This window comes from Carassius auratus, chromosome 9, assembly GCF_003368295.1.
Source record: "Carassius auratus strain Wakin chromosome 9, ASM336829v1, whole genome shotgun sequence".
Lineage (NCBI taxonomy): Eukaryota > Metazoa > Chordata > Actinopteri > Cypriniformes > Cyprinidae > Carassius > Carassius auratus.
The window spans coordinates 18,830,606-18,848,803 of NC_039251.1; the positions used below are offsets into that span (position 1 = coordinate 18,830,606).

Below are 18,198 nucleotides of genomic sequence, written 5' to 3' on the forward strand. Positions count from 1 at the left end.
ACTTTCGACCCCGCTCTCTCCTATTGTTATATATTTTAACAAGCTGAAAAACAACATTTTGTTGTTACATTATTTAAATGATTTTTGCTTACAGAATTATGAAACATTTCAGAAATAAGATTAGATCTTTATCTACTAGGTGTATGCCTACTCAAACACACAATTGATTAAATCAGTAGCCGATGCTTCCAGAACAGTAAGGTCAGTATAAAAAAATACTTCAACAGTGTCAGAGGTTTGAGTCTTTTAGGTGCAGAAGTCAGAGTATCAGATATCAAATCGCGCCACCTCTTGGCGATAATGACAGGACGCATGACTTTTGTTTTGAAAGGCCTTTGTGAAAGCGGAAGTGTGCAGCAGTCGTAAAGGCAGGCAGCATGGCGTACTCGGCGAAAATAGGACCGTCTATTTTGAGCAGCGACCTGTCGCAGCTCGGGAGGGAATGTGAGCGAATGATGGAGTGCGGTGCTGATTATCTGCACCTTGACGTTATGGATGGGTGAGGAATGAAGTTTGCAATTCTTCATCACAGTTTCTCACCCAATGTTGACCTGCAGGCATTCATAGCGATCATATGGCCCAGGGAACCAATACCATAAATATGCAGGTCTTTTTAATGAACTTACCAAGAACATTTTGTTATAACGCCCCATTTTGACACAGTTTCACATTTTGACACAGTTTCGCTGTGTCACAATTTCGAGGAATGTTACATGAAGTAATTCACAGCTTAGCACTGCATTGAGGCAATTACGTTATCTTATTTCCCGTTTTACATTTTGACGCAAAGTTTAAGTGTTGACTGGATCAGACAAGCAAGAATCCAGAATTTTCATCCAAACTATTGTATGAAACGTATGCTACAATTTAAAACGTTGGGGATTGCAGTTTTTTTTTATGTTTTGAAAGAAGTATCAATCTTACCAAGTCTAAAAAAAAAAAGAAAACATCTAACTCCTCTTTCTTCAATCTTTTTCCTTCATCCTTAAATTTACTTAAGGCATTTTGTCCCGAACATCACATTTGGACATCCTATGGTGGAATGTTTACGACATAGTATCGGGCCTGATCCATTTTTTGGTGAGTTTAGTCATTGTAAAATTGCATCTTTCCTAGTTCGTTTCATTTAAGGTGCAAATAACCTGACCCTCTTTTTTGGGACAGTTTTGTTAGTTATCCGCTACAGTAAACACCATGGGGTTTTTTCATGTTTTCACTCCCTTTCTGTATTCCTAAATAAACATTATGTAAAGGATAAACCAGATAAGTACAACATTGCAGTGTTTGTTGTGTGTAGATTTGAGGTATTTGCTTACCCTATGCCTTATTACAGACATGCATATGATGGTATCCAGGCCAGAGCAATGGGTGAAGCCCATGGCAGCAGCAGGAGCCAGTCAGTACACTTTCCATATAGAAGCCACGACCAACCCTGGCAACCTCATCAAGGAAATCAGGGAGAGTGGCATGAAGGTCTGTGCAAAACAGACAATTTTTTTTGTATGTATGTATATATGTATATATTTATATATATATATATATATATATATATATATATATATATATATATATATAAAGCACGCTTACAAATTTGCTTTTTAAAGCACGTAAAATATAGAGAAAGCATATAATATAAAAATAAAAATTAAATTATTTTATTAATTACATTTATTTATTTTTAGCATATTTTTGTTTATACTATAGGCAGATGCTTTGTGGCTTTGACTGCTATGATATTGTGGCGCCCTCTGCAGACTAACAAAGGATTTTTTTTTTTGTAAAATGTTACAAGTTGCATAAATTAAACTGAGGTAAAACCGTTTTGTAAGAATTTAATTTGAGCAGAACAGAAGTCATTTAACTGGTTTAAAGGAGGTGCCAGCAAACTCTTATTTTGATAAAACTTTTATATTTCCGAACAACCTAGAATTGCATATATCATAAATTGTAGCAACAGTCTTTCATGTTTTGATGCAGGTTGGTCTTGCCATTAAACCTGCAACAACTGTTGAGGAATTGGCACCATGGGCTGGACAGATTGATATGGCTCTTGTCATGACCGTAGAGCCTGGCTTTGGTGGTCAGAAGTTTATGGAAGATATGATGCCAAAGGTACGCAAGTGTGCAATCTCTTAGCCTCTTTTTGATTTATCCGACAACACATTAAAGATGCTGGTGTGTCCTCAGGTGAGCTGGCTTAGGAGTCAGTTCCCTTCTCTGGACATTGAGGTGGATGGAGGAGTCGGTCCAGACAGCATCCACAGATGTGCTGAGGTATAGCTGTCCTTTACTGCACACATATTCATTTTTTATGAATGGAAAAAAGCAAGAGATTATTTGAAGAAGTGTTTTACTCATCTTTATTTATTTCTAGGCTGGAGCCAACATGATCGTATCGGGCAGTGCTGTGGTGGGCAGTGATGACCCTCGTTCTGTAATCGCCCTCCTCAAAAACGTTGTTATTGACGCGATCCAGAAACGTTCCTTAGACCGCTGAACATTTTGTGAGTTTTTACCTCAAGTCTGTTTTCGACCACCACTGAAAGTCAGTTCTACAGATTCTAAGAGTCTGTTTTAATGAATACATTTGTTATTAAATGCTCAGTGGTGCTTGTGAACAGACATGACCCCGTTGCTGGATGTGCTGAAGGTGCTTTTGCACATCTACAGACCACAAGAATTGCCTTTGCCAAGACTCTTGTTTGGATTCATCTGGAGTTTTCAATTGGCCTTTTGAGAACTTCAAGCAGATAGAACAGACATATTCTATCTACATCTGACCATTCCCCTCTTAATTAACCTCATTTGGTTTGATTAATCACATTTAATGTTTGTCATAGTACCAGTTACAGTGACAACAAATTGAGAAAGCTGCTGCTGATAACATTTCAGTGTTATCAGGTTTGTTGTTTAAAGAATGACATTGGAACGAAGCATAAGCTCTACATACTGTACTATACATTTGATGCAGATTGATCATTTAAATGAATTCTGACTGTTTTTTGTTTTTCAACATTCCACCAGCCTGTGTTTCTGAAACACTGAAATGATAAAAGCATAAATGAAAAGACCTGTGGTATTGTTTGTCTGTTTTTTCCCCCCTCTCTCTAATGAAATCCTTCTGAGCGTAACATTAACACGACAAGATGTTTCAGACGCTGAAGTCACCAAGTTAATCTATATCTGTTAACAGTTTATTATCTAAACAAATACAATGACACATTTTAAAGCATCTCTTTTAAATGCATGTTATCTCATTTTGAATGATTCATCTAAACTGTTTTTTTTTTTTATTCAGATCTGCTTCCTTCTAATCAACTACATTTTTTTCCTTATTATTTTTCACTCATTTGTTTCACTCGGATGTATGTCTCAATACAGAAGAAAATTGAATAAATATGTCCAGTTTTGAAATGAAATGTATTGGAGCCAAAGAGGCATTGAAATAAGTTCTCACAGAACAGATGCAGATCAATTTATGTTAATTGTCAGTCCACAGCCAGGTCCTTTGGATAGCAGAACCTGTGCCTTCCAAAATATGATCCTTCACCTTTTTGTGCCATTCTTCGGCCAAATCTCCCAACAGGTCGTATTCCTCTGTCTTTATACCACACTGCATCAATGTTTGGTTCTACAGAAAAATAATGGTATTATGAATATTAAGTATTAGATATTTAGGTGTGTTCAATTTTACATTTTGTTTTTCAGTAAAGTTGTACCTCTTATATCCATTGAGCGTAATGGTAGATCATCATGAGGTTTTGGCTGCGTAAAACATGCTAAAAGCATAAGGATACAGAGCAAAGCACACAGGTTTACAGCCATGGCTTTGTGTCCGTCACTAGAGAAATGTCACCTGTAAGAAAGAATGAATGAATGAATGGCAAATGGAAGCATATTCATAAAAAAACCAAAAAAACTTGCCACTTAATTTATATGTTCAAATTTAGATAAACGTAAAAGCTTTACTAATTAAAAATAATTTTACATTTTTTTTTTTATGTTAGATTAACTGGAAATAAATATTTCAGTAAAAGTCAATTACAATATATTGAAACTTACAGGATCTTGTAAGCTGTTCACCTCTTGGTATCTCAGTCTGTGATCCTCAGCTGTCAGTTAAATTGATCCTTGAGTGCAGAGGAAGCATAAATGTGTCTTCAAGGTAGAAGTTTTTCAGAGGATTTGTAATCTTACAGTCTTGCCATAGCTGTGAGTATAAGACAACTTCTGAGCATCTTGAGTCGTTCTCAGAGGTTGAGGATATTCTCGTTTGGATCCACTGATGGACTGATCCACCAATTTATACCCCATCTGGGGGAGGGTGAAGACTGCACAGCATGCATGTACTCTGAAACATCCTTACACTAAATATGCAAATGATGTGATAATTTGGATATGGAGAACAGGATAACCCAGCATATGTCTAAACTGAGCTCTGTCAGTGTGTCATGCTGACTGATTCATTAATAGCATCACTGACACTGAAGACAATTGTGTAGTTTAAGATATTTATTTAGAAGAAAACCCCCACGATATATATGAAAAATATATCAGATACAATGTTTCATCAAATATACCCAAGAAACTACATAGAAATCTGAATTAAGAAATTAAATATTGACTATATCTTAATATAAATTTGGAGTTATCAAAACAACAACAGTTAATAAGTGTAATGTAGACAAGCAATTCCTATTGTGTGCATAAAAGAAACCGCAATGCTACAAGACAAGCCTCTCATTTTCTAGAATAATCTGACACTCATCTAATGGAAGATTAAAGCAAATATTAATTCTATATTATTCAACTGGGAATCCCCCAAACCCTTGCAGCTGAATTTATTAACATATGAAATATTCTTATGTGAATCTGTCAATGTTCTGTGAGTTTGTACACCATCAAGGCCTACTAAAATATGTGAAAGTATGCTAGCTTGCTGAAATTGCTTCACATGACCAGCTTTCGCAGAGATCTTGCTTCATTGCTGCCTCCTTCAGAAAAAAGCATAAAGAACATTATTAGTAGTAAAATGCTTTTGGTGACTTTCTAAAAAGGTAACCTGTTAAGCAATTCAGTTCAATTTCATTTTCCACAGGCCCTTTCATGACCAAAGGATGTGGGTAGTCGATTTGTTCCAGAAGCTGAGCAAGGGATCTGATTGCTATCAGATTAATGCATTAAAATCACTGTGAACTGTGAAATAAAACTTGGTTTAAATGTCTGATTGTGGTTTACAAATATTGGGATGGGTATCTGGGAACAATCTTTATTTGTCTTAGTTCCGATCAATATATGTCTATTATTTTATAATCAGATACCAGAAAAACTACAGTTTGTGAAATGTTTGGCTTAAAATTAATGTTTAAAATACATAAATTTGGTTTGATATTTTGTTATATAATTGCAAAGACATTTATACAAAATTGTGTGGCAACACAGGAAAACAAACTTAGCTCATTGCTTTTATACAACACAAAAATTATTGAGTCAAATGTAAATGAAAGATCATGTTATTGAATATGTAGTATACAGTTTTTTACTTACTAATTGGAAATTCATGCAATGTCCTTGATGGCTGAGGAGTCTGAATGAAAAAGGGAAGAACAGAAAACTATATTTAGCCTCTTTCTGAACTTGCCAAAAATATATAGTATTAAACGCTGAGGAATTTAGCTCAAAATGTGTCAAAAGTACATTGTTTCAGTACATGCTCCTGTACAGCAGGTTTTCGGAAAACCAAACAGGAATATGTGACTGAGCAGCTGGGCTGCTACTTACCCGTCTGCGGGACGTCTCCACCGTCATCCCTGCAGCACTCAAAGCAGCGATTCTTTTCTGAATGTCTGTAACCTTTACATGAACAAAAGAGCAATGGTTAACAAACAGTTAAGGTAAGATATGGAGATTTGCGACTTTGTTGCAAGAAGGAATGTGGAGTAAATGTTAATGTTTAGGCTGAGTGGCTTACTCCACTTTGAGTGCTCTGGACGCTGGCCACTGCCATTGCTACTTTACCCTCCAGCTGGGACAGCTCACAGCTGGTTGTGCTGCTAAACTCAAAGGACCTTACCCTCTTCTGCCTTTTTAAGGATTTAGGTATGCCTGGCTTTCCTTTCTGAAGTACAATAAGAAAGATCAGAAGAGTGTGTTCAAACCAAATGACTGTTAAACTATTTGTAAGAAATATGAATAAATATGCACACTTTATGTTTAACGGTACTTTTAGTGCTAGATTCAGACTTTTTCCATACTCTTACCCACTCAACCTCAAAAGGCCATTCGTGTCTGACATTCCCAGGTCCTGCTGAAGCTACTCTCTTAGCCGGAGCATGATAAACTGTCCCTTTCTTTGGAGAGTCTTCTGAATGTTTCATTGCATCTTCCTCATCAGACGAGCCTTTGTCACTTATTTTTTCAGTAAGTTCATCAAGCTTTTTCCTGAGCTGGAGCTCCTCTAAATCAGCTGGAGACAGATCCTCCTCTTTCAGCTCCACCTAAAGGGAGAGTAGAAGAACTACTTGAGGATTTAAATTCAAGGGGGTCTTCATGAGATATGTCCTATTATGGTAATAGAAGTGTTTCAGAAATGTAAATTTTATGGACTTATCCAGAAATGTTGATGACATGTTTCTCTTTTTGAGGGTGAAACCAATCTTTTTATATATATATATATATATATATATATATATATATATATATATATATATATATATATATATATATATATATATATACATATATATATTTATATTTAATGTTTATTATATATTTTTTTCTGAGTAGTAGGCTAATGAAGTACTACCATTCAAAAGTTTGTGGTCACTAAGATGTTTTTGTTGTTCTTTGACGAAACTTTACTTCAGCAACGATGCATTACATTGATCAAACAGTAAAGACTTTTACATTCTTGTACAAACATTCTTCAGAAATGCTTTTCTTTTTACTTTTCTATTGAATCCTAAAATGTTGAATATTTCTAGTGAATGCTGCAAGAGATAAGGCAGCACAATTTTTTTTTCAACAATGATAATAAAAAATGTTTCTTGAGCACCAAATTGGTGTATTATAATGATTTCTGAAGGATTATGAGACTGAATAATATTTCACAACTTTTTTTGATCAAATAAATGCAGTCTTGGTGAGCATAAGACATTTCTTTCAACAACAACAACGACAAAAGCGTACAGACCCCAAACTTTTGTACAGTAGCATATTATTGGAATAGCATTTCATTTATAAACCTAAAATAATAACCTGTTGGTTGTGCAGATTTACTTCAAACACTTGTTCTGCCGATCCCCCAATAACTGGCAATATGAGTTTCTGCTCCAAACGGCTCAGAAGAGTCTCGATTGCTGACATGCGCATGTCGAGCTCGATAATCTAGTGTCAGAGAGATACAAGATGTATTTGCTGCATGAATGTTTTAAAGGATCCAATGACGTGCAGTTTTATCAGTTTTACAAGTCATAATTTCCACAGATTTTGTCATGACTTCTTGACCGTACCTGTGGAGGAACGTCATCTGGTGAATTCTCCCTGTGTGGGGCAGGACTATATATGATGTGCATCTCAGATTCACCGTCATCCTCCGAGTCTTCCAGGCTGTAAGAAGGCTCTCGGTGGAAGTGATAGTTAGAGCTGCCAGCTGAAGAGATGCTCATCTTGGAGAGGGAACGAGATGTTGTCATCCTCGGTTCTAGATGCGGTGTGCAGTCATCTACAGAGTGCAAACAAAACACTGACTGTTATTTAATGAGGCAAATACCGAAATTAAACAGGAATTTCTGAGTCTATCCAAATAGCCTAGTATGGATTTTGCCAAGCCGGGAATTCAGTTTGATTGCTGTCATTATTTTGTAGTGTTTCTAACCGTGATTGTGTTTATAGTGTGTTTGGTTTATATTCATAGCACAAGGCAGCCCAAATCTTGCTGACAGAAGGAAAACAGATGGGATGGCCTGAAGGGGAAACACATTCAACTCTACAGAGTCTTGGAAAAATATAAATCCTCAGAAATCTGTAAGGGAAATTGAAGCAGTCAGCACATCTTACCAAAACGGGAGGGTCTGTCCAGACTTCTCTGGCTGATTTGCAACATGCCCTTCATCTCATCACCTCTACCATGAGTTCCATTCTCCAGGATCTGCTTAAAGGTTGTGGACCAGTCGTCTTCACTTACTGAGTCCTTACTCTGGGTTACTTTCTCTTGGCTACCTGAATGCTTTAAAAAGGAAGGAATGAAGGAAGGAAGGAATAAATAAATGTCACATATTGCATGGACTTATACCTGAAATCATGTGCTTAAACAAAACTTTCAGAATATTTTTATTAAAGCAAATTATTGTTTAGGATACCAATTCAGTAACAATCCCTGTAACAAACAAACCCTGATGTGACAGCAGTGGCATGCGTGACAAATATTTTGATTATTTGCTTCAGTGAGAAAACAATCAAGATTTCAACACACAGTCTTATCACTGTTAGCAGTCAACAAATCTCAGAGGGAGCACTTTGCATCATTTGTTTAGCACACTGGGTAGATAAATCCCCAATTTTTCACACCATTGCAAACGGTGTATTCTTTATTGCCGATCTAACGCATTTGTCCTTCCAATTTAAAATTCAAAGCAGCTGGTGATTCCATTGAAGGAACTTTTTTGGGCAATGTTTCTTTGCACACTTCAGTATTTAAGTGTTTGCCATATGAAATTAGCTGATTTCTCACATCAGATGTGTAAGAACAGAAACATACGAACCAGAAGTACGGGAAGTCGAGAATAAGCAGAGTTCTCAACGCCTAGATTAAAATCAAGAGGATCAACAGGGAGTAGCCGTCTGCCTTTTCTCATCTTAAAGGAGAAAGAAAATGTTCATTTTTAATTCTCTGGAACCCAAATATCAAAAAAGTAACCATGCAATCCAATATCTATCTATCTATCTATCTATCTATCTATCTATCTATCTATCTATCTATCTATCTATCTATCTATCTATCTATCTATCTATCTATCTATCTATCTATCTTGAAATAAAGGTAGCTGTAAAATATCATAGTCACTTTCTCATAATAACAAATGGATGTAAAGTAAAATATATTTTTAAGAAAAAGAAAATAATACAGGAGGGAAACAAACACTTAAAATTTAAAGCAAAGTGGTTAGTAAAAGTGCTCATGCAGGTTCAGTTCATTCCCAGTCCTGTTATCTATACTCTTTCTTGTCTACTCTGTGGTCTTCAAAACTACCTCCAGGTGGCAAGGTGAGGAATCAAAATCATATTAATAAGAATGAGACAATCCAGTCTGAACAAATTTTTATTTGTAAAAACTAACATAAAATGTGAGCACCAGAGGGCGATCTCATACAACCATTTAAATGAAAGAACCGCTAACAAACTGATGCACTCTGGTCCAACCTCTAGTTTTCTCTTTACCATGATAACATCAGTTTCTGACGTTTTAAGGGACATTACCAGGCCGAAGTGGCGTCTGTCGACCCGCTCAGACTGCTCATCTTCCTGGCTATACAGAGAAGCAGCTGTGAGGAGGACAAGAGTTACAAACATGAATCTTTGATCTCAAACAAGAGACGCTATTATGATTAGTAAATCTGACTTGTCGAACACATGTGAACTAATATCAATTCAACATTATGTGTTTGATTTAGTGGAGGTTTTAAACTTGTTTTCTTGGACCTGTCATTATTATTCTTCCTACTAAATGTTTTTCTCTCTCAGAGTTCCAAGTGCTGCCAGATAGATAAGCAGCGTCCAAATCTAAAGAACCATTGAAATGTGTTGTTTATTATTTTCTAGCTAACTAACATAGATGAGATTTAGCTACAATATTGATAATGATTAATTAAATCCTGAAAACAGTATTTGGAATGGGTTGTAAATGATAATTTCATAACTTCTTTTGCCCCATGACAATCTTTAATTAATTCTTTTAGTTATAGTAAAGCAGTGTTAGCTACTGAATAATCATGAAGTTACTTAACTGTATTGTTTACAGCTATTATTTGAAATTAAAAACATTATAAATGTTATAAATTGTATTGTAAATGTATATTTTAAAATGTAACATTTTTCTTTTTGGTAAAGAAAATGCCACATTTAATGAAATATTATACTTTTTATAAAGCTATGTTTTAGGCAATGCTTCCATGTTCAGTTCTTTGGCTATTTTAGATGTTTTTCTTCCACAGACATTTTGTTCTTCATGTTCCTTGCTTTATTAAATCAAAGGAAATGTGAGAGCAGATAGCTGCGGTATTGTTTGGACAGATGAAAGACTGATTACTTTAGATTCTTGCATGACATCAGCGTTCCAAATGTCTTTATCACAAAGGAACAAGACTTTTCACTTACTGTGAACTTCAGGCATGCTGTGCGTGTCATCATCTCGAGGCTCTATGGAAATGGGGGGTTAGGGAGGAACAGCGAGAGATGAAAAGTTAAACATAAGAAGACAAGAGACAGAAAATAAGCTGTGATTGGTTGCAGGAGGCAACCACTGTTGAACATTGGTTAAATAGTGGCTTCAACTAAAGATAACACTGCCTCAAAAAAAAATAGTTTCAATTCCAACAATATGTTGATGTTTGTTGGCATTTATACATATTGTGACAAATATTGTGCACATTACTAAAACATCTTCTTGTAATTTTTTTTTTTCAGAACATTATTAATCTCATTTGACCCAAACAACAATTTTCCTTCAATGACCTCTGTATTTAGGACAGACAGGGTTTGACAACTGAATAAATGCGACACACTCAGGTCCAGGCACAGAGAGAAATAAGCCATGTGACTGTGTAAAGGAATAAATCACATGGATGCTTCAGCCCAGCCAGTTCTCTCTCTCCCTCACGCCCTCTGGATCCCTCACTAAATCCTTCAAAGTTATGAGGGCCTCTCCCTTCTAAGCTCTGCCTTCAGTGTTCCTGCTGTAATTCATCTGTCAGAAATTGCCTCAAAAAGGGTTTTATATGAAATGATGACACAGTAAGAATCAAATCTCATTTCTTAATAACTATCTGACTTTAAGCGGATAAACATTCCTGCTTGAAATGAACAAACAGACTGCAGTTTGCAAACTGGTAACTTTTTACAATCAGAGGACAGTCTTTAATTTTCCTAATCCTTTATGTATTGGTATCAAAAGCAAAACTGACAGTTTCATATATATATTTTTTATTTTACTTAGTTTAACCATAACAAATGTGTATTTATTACATTTTTGCACATTCGTGTTCCTTAGACTTAAAATGTATGTCCAAATATGATCAAAATTGCTCATGGTTCATTTTTTAGGTTAGATTGGCAAGGATTCAAGTCTCAGTCCTAATTTTTTAGGGGGTATAGTGTGTATTATGCTCCAATTAAAAACATTCCATCTGTGGACTACTTGAGATGAAGGACTCTTGGTCAGTTAAACAGGCTTTTGAAGTCTACCTCTGAGGTCAGTTTGAGAGCTGGCACGGTCACTGTTCAGCCTCTTGAAAAGTGAATTCATGACCTTTGCACTCCCAAAACGCTTGAAGCGTGAGCGGACATTCTCGTGGAACCATTCTAGAGTGCCAATCTTAAGGATTCTACAGGATCAAAGACAAAAACAAGATGAACAATATTATTATTTAGTCAATCCAAACCGATCTCATGAGAAATGTAGGATTTTTTCCCCCTCCAACCTGTTTATTTGCAGGAAATGACATTTGCTTAGGGTTGTGGTTTAGTTAAATGCATGCAGAACTGGTGAAGATGAATCATCAGTGCAAAGCACTGGAATAATAGCCTAAGTAAAATAGTCTCAAACTTGGGTCTTATTTAAGAAACATGAGTAAAATTGTTTAGAAACCATTTTTACATACATTGTCCCAATTGAATTGAATTTGACAGTTTACAACAAGTAGCATTTTCTGTATTACTTACACAGAAATGTGTTCTGTTTGTGTTTTATTTAATTTGCTGTTCCTTTGACATGTGTCATGTAGATCTACTGTAAATCCCACTCATGTGTCGGTCAGATGCTCACCTGGCCATGTGGCATGGATCACAAACCCAACCGTGGTCCTTCTTGTTAAAATGGCTGCAGGACTTGCAGACAAATAGCTTGCAATCTAGACATTGGCGCTTGCTGTTGACAAGGAATTTGAAGGGCTGCAGACAGCGAATGCAGAGAGAATCGCTGAGTTTAGGCTGATATTCCAGCAGCTCTCTTTTGGTGTCCTCTTTCCTTATTTTGGTCTTGAGTTCCCTGCATGAATAAAAATGATTAGGCCAATTAAAAATGTTGTGCATGCTGATTATTTTTATTTGTTATCTGTAAAACAAAACTTGTGGGCTCTTGTTCCAGTAGTAACCTGTTAAACATGAAATATCGTTTGACATTGACAACATTAGAATATGGATAAATGGCTTTATCGAGGTGGAGAGTGCCACCGTCAGCGCTGGGCGGAGGATATTTCACAACTGTGGAAAGCCGTTTTATGAGAAATTTTTGGAACAAAATAAAAACAGTTATTGCCAGTTTATAAATAACGGTTTCCCTCTGAAACAGGTTTTTGGTTTCGTTTATTGTAGCACTTCTAATCTACTCAAATTAAAAGTTTAATGTCGTAGCCCTGGTCAATGCGAAAACGAATTTAATAGCGGCACTGATTGATGGCATCATATGACACAGGTGCATGCTACCTGAGGACACCAGAACGGTACGGGGTGAGATTTAGGAAATGGGATTTACTTGGAACGACTGATTGACTGATCTAAATCATTCGCTCAGTCTGTGAATTGGTGGGCTAAATCAGTCAGGACAACATAGGCAAAGTAACTACCTATGACTGTCTATTAATTTAACTTATTTTCTTTTTAAATGTTCAGAACGGTTGTCTAAAATATTCAATAAATGCCACAAATGTTTAACAAAAACAAATAAATAAACAAACAAACAAACAAATAAATAAATATAGCCAATATATACATTTCATAGGCTTTAACACAGTATAAGAAATAACGAAAAAAACAAAAAACGTTCAAGATGGGATGCAGATGTTTAAATCTACTTTTGACATTTTAATATACAATGATAAATGACAATTACATTTATTATTTTTGTTTGATATTTACAGCTGTGTGGGGTATTATATTATAAATCTTTTTTTTTGTTTTGTTATTTCTCTTGAAATCCTTTCTATACTTTTGGATAGCCTGTGCTTTAGTCTTATTACAAAGTTAGAACAACACATAAAGTAAGACTAAAGCACAGGCTACCTTCATCCACATAATTTGAAAGTGTTAGTGAAATATTTTTATCACAACTCATATGCAATTATTGATCCAGTCTGATGGCTGAAATCTGATCAGATTTCTTTTTTAAACAACTGGACCCATATTGCTTTGGATCATCAGCACATGTCAGCATAACAGAGAGAGGAAATGACTCCATATTCTGTTCCATGGTCTTCCTTTTCTCCAAAAACCTCCTTTCTAAATGTGCCAATTTCTGAAGCTTTATGGCCTCAAGTGATGGCCTTCTAGCACAATGACCCCTCTGTGTCACAGATGTATAGCATTTAAAACAGGATATACAAGTAATTTCTGCTAAATCTTCTCTTCTCTTCTCAAAAAAAAAAAAAAAAAAAAAAAACTGCTAAGAGCTTTCCTCCACATGTTGAATGGTTGTGTGCCTGTGGCTCTTTCAAATTTTATTTGGCAAAGGTTGAAAGCACTCCAGCATAAGTCCAAGTGTGACTCAAATATCTCGCAGTACAGCATAATCAATTCATAAAGGATATATGAATTTTAGAGAGGATTAGGGAAAAGCTCTTACAAATTTAACATGTTAAAATGTGTATTTTTTTTTTATCTTTAAACAATATCTTCTCCCATATTTCACCCATATACAATAACAATGTGCTTAGTTTTGAGAATGTGAATTTAATCTATCTAAGCCATAGTGTTTGAACATGTATCAAGAACAGTAGACTACACCATATTTATAATTCATAATTATTAAAGTTTGAATTGATTTATACAGTTTGGTTTACTTGCAGACCACCTGCTTGCATAAGCACTTGTGTTTTTTTCTCCCTTTTAAATGTTCATGTTTAAATGTTTCAAGATCTGTCTGTAATGCATAAGTGAATGTAACATCACATTACAACATCATATTCCCAAGAACATCTTTGTTTTTATCATCATCACGAAACCTCACCGCATTACAACAAAGTCTCCAGAAGACTATTTTGAGCTAGCCTCCTTCCAACTGTGAGAGAATTGAGAGAAAAATGTCAGTCATGTGATGTTATTCAATATTCTAAGACAAATCCTATTACCTCCTTTAAAATGACTGGAATTTAGACATACATGAGCTCGGCCTGTTGATAAAGGGTCTAAGAATAGCTGGTGAAAAGCAAAAGATGTATGTAAGGGACTTTAACTTAGGGTTCATATGTTGACACACAGATACCAACGTGTATCAATTCTCAGTTTTGTATTTGTTAGCTAACTTTCGGTTGTTTCTAAAAATCTTAAAACACTTAAAGTAGGCAACAAACAACTTAAACTAAACTCATCCAACATATGAAAGACAGCAAAGAAATTAATCAGCCTTTCTTACAGAAATTGATTTTAACGTGTACCTTTCTTCAGCGTTGCATGCAAAGCTAGTACTTCACAGTGCTAGGACATACAGGTGTCATGAACAAGTAGGACCACATGTCTGTAAGCATGACCTTATATCTTAATGGATCAAATAAAGCGGATGGTTATGGTCCAGACAAGAGGCACACAAGATATAATTATATAAGCACAATTTACTGCATTCACAAGAACTTTTCTTGGCTTGCTGAGTCATTTAGCCATTCCTTCAAAGAGATTAATAAATAAAAAAATGGCCAATTAACTTTAATTTCAGTGAAAGTTTGTCTATTTGTGAAATTTTATTGAATATTTTTTTCTCTGCTCATTTTAAGATAAACAGTTCAGATATAGACATTGTTTTGGAGATTTGAAGGTGATTTGAAACAAGAAATTACCTTCATAAAAAGTAATCCGCTGAAAATTATTTCAGACTTATATCAGATGGGTTCACATTAGGCTTAGTGCAATGGAACTGTTCCTGAGATCCATATTTTTGAGCAGGATAAATTAATGACAGACATTCCACAGATTCTTGTCAAATGATAAATCCCAGATTTAAGCACAAACCAGCAAACCACTGCAGCCACTTAAGATCGACAGTCTGAGTAAACAATAGTTCAGATGAGGCCTATAATAATTAGACCGAACCATTAAAAAATATCAGTGATCAGTCTTTTTTGATAAGATGAATTTTTTTTAGTTTGCAGTTAAGGAACATGTTCTGACAGTTAATGCCATGTAAATGTGATTTAGAGTGTCTCACCCTAGTCTGTTCTCTTCTTTCTTTCGCAGGTGGAAATCTCTCTGGATCACCTGCCAGACATGCTTGGCTTCGTCATCTGTCAACCTGGAGAGATCCAAACTCTTCCCATAACTGTTGCTGGGCATCATTTTAAATCTCATCCGGTAGAATGAGGAAGCCTGTGAAACAAATCACAGTGCCACTTTGTTACCAATTATGTAGAGTCTTTGCTGCTTTGCCCTTAATACTAATAGTAGTAACTATGCAAATTGTGGGTGTTCAGAAAGTGTCAGCCATTGCCTTTTGAAGATAAAAGGATGTTTTCTCCAAAAAGAAAACAACATCATTTTGGTTAATGGTGTACACACATCAGCCAGTAAGAATCAGTAATTTAATTTGCTTTTTAAACACTGGAATAGTCATGTAGAGAGCAGTGTGACGAGCTGTTGATGAGCTGCTGCTTATTTAAGTTCCTTTGGTCAAATCTTATGACATCATTATCTGAAAATGTGTCTATCGTCCCCTCTTAATGCTGAATTAAAAAGACACAGTCATATGATGTTTATTCAAAGATTTACCATTTCCTTTGCAACTGCAAAAGGCAACTAATCAGTAGTTCTTTAACAAGTTACAGAATACTGTTCAAAGGTTCTTTGTCTTCCCAATATATTTAATGGGATTAAAGCAACAAGACGTCTTTACACCTGATTTGCCATTTTGCTAAAGGAAGGGGTTGGGGTTTTTGACATTTTGCAAAGCCTATAAAGCACAGTTTCAAACACACAAAATGTGGTTTTAAAAAAAGTATATTATTATCAAAACCATTGCAGAATAATATTTCTTACTCTACATTTGAACAGAGTGAAATTACTTCAGAGACTTTTAGGGAAATTATATTCAAAATGAATTCAGAGGTGCTGTAAATGAATTTTGTAACACTGCAAAAACTAAATTTAATATTTGTTTATTTATTGGAATTGGTTCATATCTTCCATTCCACTCAACATACAGTATGTGTGTAAGCTCATATTCTATTGCTGGCCCTTGAGGTCTTTATATAACGGAAAACTAGTTGATTGTTAAGCAATAAGGCATGTTACTGCATTCATACATAACAGCAGAAGGATTTAGAGGAATGTTGCAAAATCATCAACATGATACAAATGACAAAACTTTTAATAATTTCACATCTAAAAAGTAGACACAGGCCCTCTTCTTAGGTTTTGACATTATGTAGCCTAATAACAATTATGTAGTAAAAATGTTTACCTGGACTTGATTCAGAAGCCTGTGGTAGTCCAGTGGGATTTCAGCTGACCACTTTCAAGCAACTGCTGTGTCCAATTAACTGTGGGGTTGGGAAGGGCCACTGAAATATTTAAACCCCACCTCAGAGTTCTGTTTGAAACAACATCTGATTTAATCTTGTAAATTAACTGCAGCAAAAGCTGAACAATCTTACAGCTTAATTCAGCGTAATCGTCACAGTTTTCAAGATTGGGTGTTGGTTTGAATAGCATACTTTAAGTTTTATGTATGCATCACAAAAGCTTTCTCCACTAACATTTTTTTTTTTTTTTTAAGTTTGAAGAGTTATTGTTTTTGCATGACCAATAAAGGAAATGAACCTACAACATGTCTTTATTACCTCCTGGAAAAAAATAATTAAATAAAAAACATTCTAGGCTGGAGACTCTGATTAAGTTTGTTCAAGATAGATTCTTTGGCAATTAATGTAAAATGTTTAAACCATTTGCATGTTCTTAATGCAGGGCCATTTATTCATATCTTCTCCCCATGAGTTTCTAAAATATCTTACTTCCTGAAGCTTGGTTTGTTCCTCTGCAGACTTTTATTTGGCCAAGATTGAGTTTGACTGTTGATCTAAAGGTTACGTAATCTGATATTTATGGTGAAAGTACTGTTAAATCATACTATTTCTTTGTATTTGGTATAGTAAATGCAAAAAAATTAAAAAATAAAAATTGTACGAAAACCCAACTACAAAACATGCTGTGCTGAGGAGCCCAAATTAAAAATAAAATGAACTGTCAGCAGAAGTATAGGTGGAAGAGAGAGTTGACAAGAACAGCCTCCTCTGCCGTCAAGAACAGAAATAACATCTCTAATGGGTTCTGAAATATGCTGCAGTGGCCCTTATTTGTGGTAGATGGCATTTTTCAGTTTTTATACAAAGTACAATGAGTTTTTGAGGGGTACATTTATAGTCTGTACAATGGGTTGTATTGTCTTAAGGTACTAAGGCTGCATCTAATTCTTTTTTTCAACCTATAATTTCTGGAGTTGTGCGCCCTTTGGGATTTTATTTATTTATTTATTTATTTTTTATTTATTTTTACACAAGATCTGTGACTTATTCAAACCACTGTATGTAAATCCCTTACATGATTGTTTTGGTTATATTGAATATTTTAATAGCATTCAGCTATCAATCTATTTGATCTATGCAACTATCTACTGTAAATTCCAAGGCCTCAATGATCATTTTAATAATTTAACAAAAAACAAATCCTTGGTAACATTGTCCTTACTTTCTTTAAGAAACAATCTTTCATCACTTGAATTAATTCTGCTCTAGAATGTTCAAGCCGGAAATTTTTGTTTTTGGTTTGCTTGCTACCGACAAGAAATGGGTTTTAGACAAAACACAAGGAAATGGCAACATTCCTTACTGAACCATATGAGATGGTGTAATTATTATTATTATTTTTTTCAGGGCATTTTTGCTGATGTATTTTGTGGATTAGACTATGAAATCCAAGATAATCATACACTAATACTTACCTTTG

The 18,198-nt window shown here is 35.2% G+C and overlaps 2 protein-coding genes across 2 annotated transcripts; one reads left to right on the forward strand and one right to left on the reverse strand.

Annotated features, from left to right (window-relative positions):
• The first annotated feature begins 339 nt into the window (after positions 1-339).
• On the forward strand, positions 340-3,070 carry LOC113108626 (ribulose-phosphate 3-epimerase-like). Its single transcript, XM_026271846.1, has 6 exons — positions 340-499; positions 1,001-1,080; positions 1,334-1,473; positions 1,978-2,112; positions 2,188-2,274; positions 2,375-3,070. Exons 1-6 carry the CDS (start codon positions 378-380, stop codon positions 2,495-2,497), a joined length of 687 nt encoding a protein of 228 aa, XP_026127631.1. The 5' UTR covers positions 340-377; the 3' UTR covers positions 2,498-3,070.
• Positions 3,071-3,727: 657 nt separating this feature from the next.
• Positions 3,728-16,730, reverse strand: LOC113108625 (melanophilin-like). Its single transcript, XM_026271845.1, has 16 exons — positions 16,658-16,730; positions 15,410-15,567; positions 12,041-12,262; positions 11,461-11,600; positions 10,375-10,416; positions 9,478-9,542; positions 8,763-8,855; positions 8,059-8,227; positions 7,512-7,723; positions 7,258-7,386; positions 6,261-6,497; positions 5,972-6,118; positions 5,782-5,853; positions 5,548-5,587; positions 4,063-4,994; positions 3,728-3,856 (listed from the first exon to the last, which is right to left on the reverse strand). Exons 2-15 carry the CDS (start codon positions 15,547-15,549, stop codon positions 4,951-4,953), a joined length of 1,752 nt encoding a protein of 583 aa, XP_026127630.1. The 5' UTR covers positions 15,550-15,567; positions 16,658-16,730; the 3' UTR covers positions 3,728-3,856; positions 4,063-4,950.
• Positions 16,731-18,198: the final 1,468 nt, after the last annotated feature.

What these genes read in the sequence shown, in the direction of transcription:
- LOC113108625 (XM_026271845.1), bottom strand. Translation starts at nt 15,549, where the DNA reads ATGAGATTTAAAATGATGCCCAGCAACAGTTATGGGAAGAGTTTGGAT. An exon ending in TCCAGAGCACTCAAAGTGGA is followed by an intron (nt 5,854 to 5,971) that starts GTAAGCCACTCA and finishes GTTCATGTAAAG; the next exon opens with GTTACAGACATTCAGAAAAG. An exon ending in TGGAGACGTCCCGCAGACGG is followed by an intron (nt 5,588 to 5,781) that starts GTAAGTAGCAGC and finishes TTTTTCATTCAG; the next exon opens with ACTCCTCAGCCATCAAGGAC.
- LOC113108626 (XM_026271846.1), top strand. Translation starts at nt 378, where the DNA reads ATGGCGTACTCGGCGAAAATAGGACCGTCTATTTTGAGCAGCGACCTG. An exon ending in CGGGCCTGATCCATTTTTTG is followed by an intron (nt 1,081 to 1,333) that starts GTGAGTTTAGTC and finishes GCCTTATTACAG; the next exon opens with ACATGCATATGATGGTATCC. An exon ending in TGGAAGATATGATGCCAAAG is followed by an intron (nt 2,113 to 2,187) that starts GTACGCAAGTGT and finishes GTGTGTCCTCAG; the next exon opens with GTGAGCTGGCTTAGGAGTCA.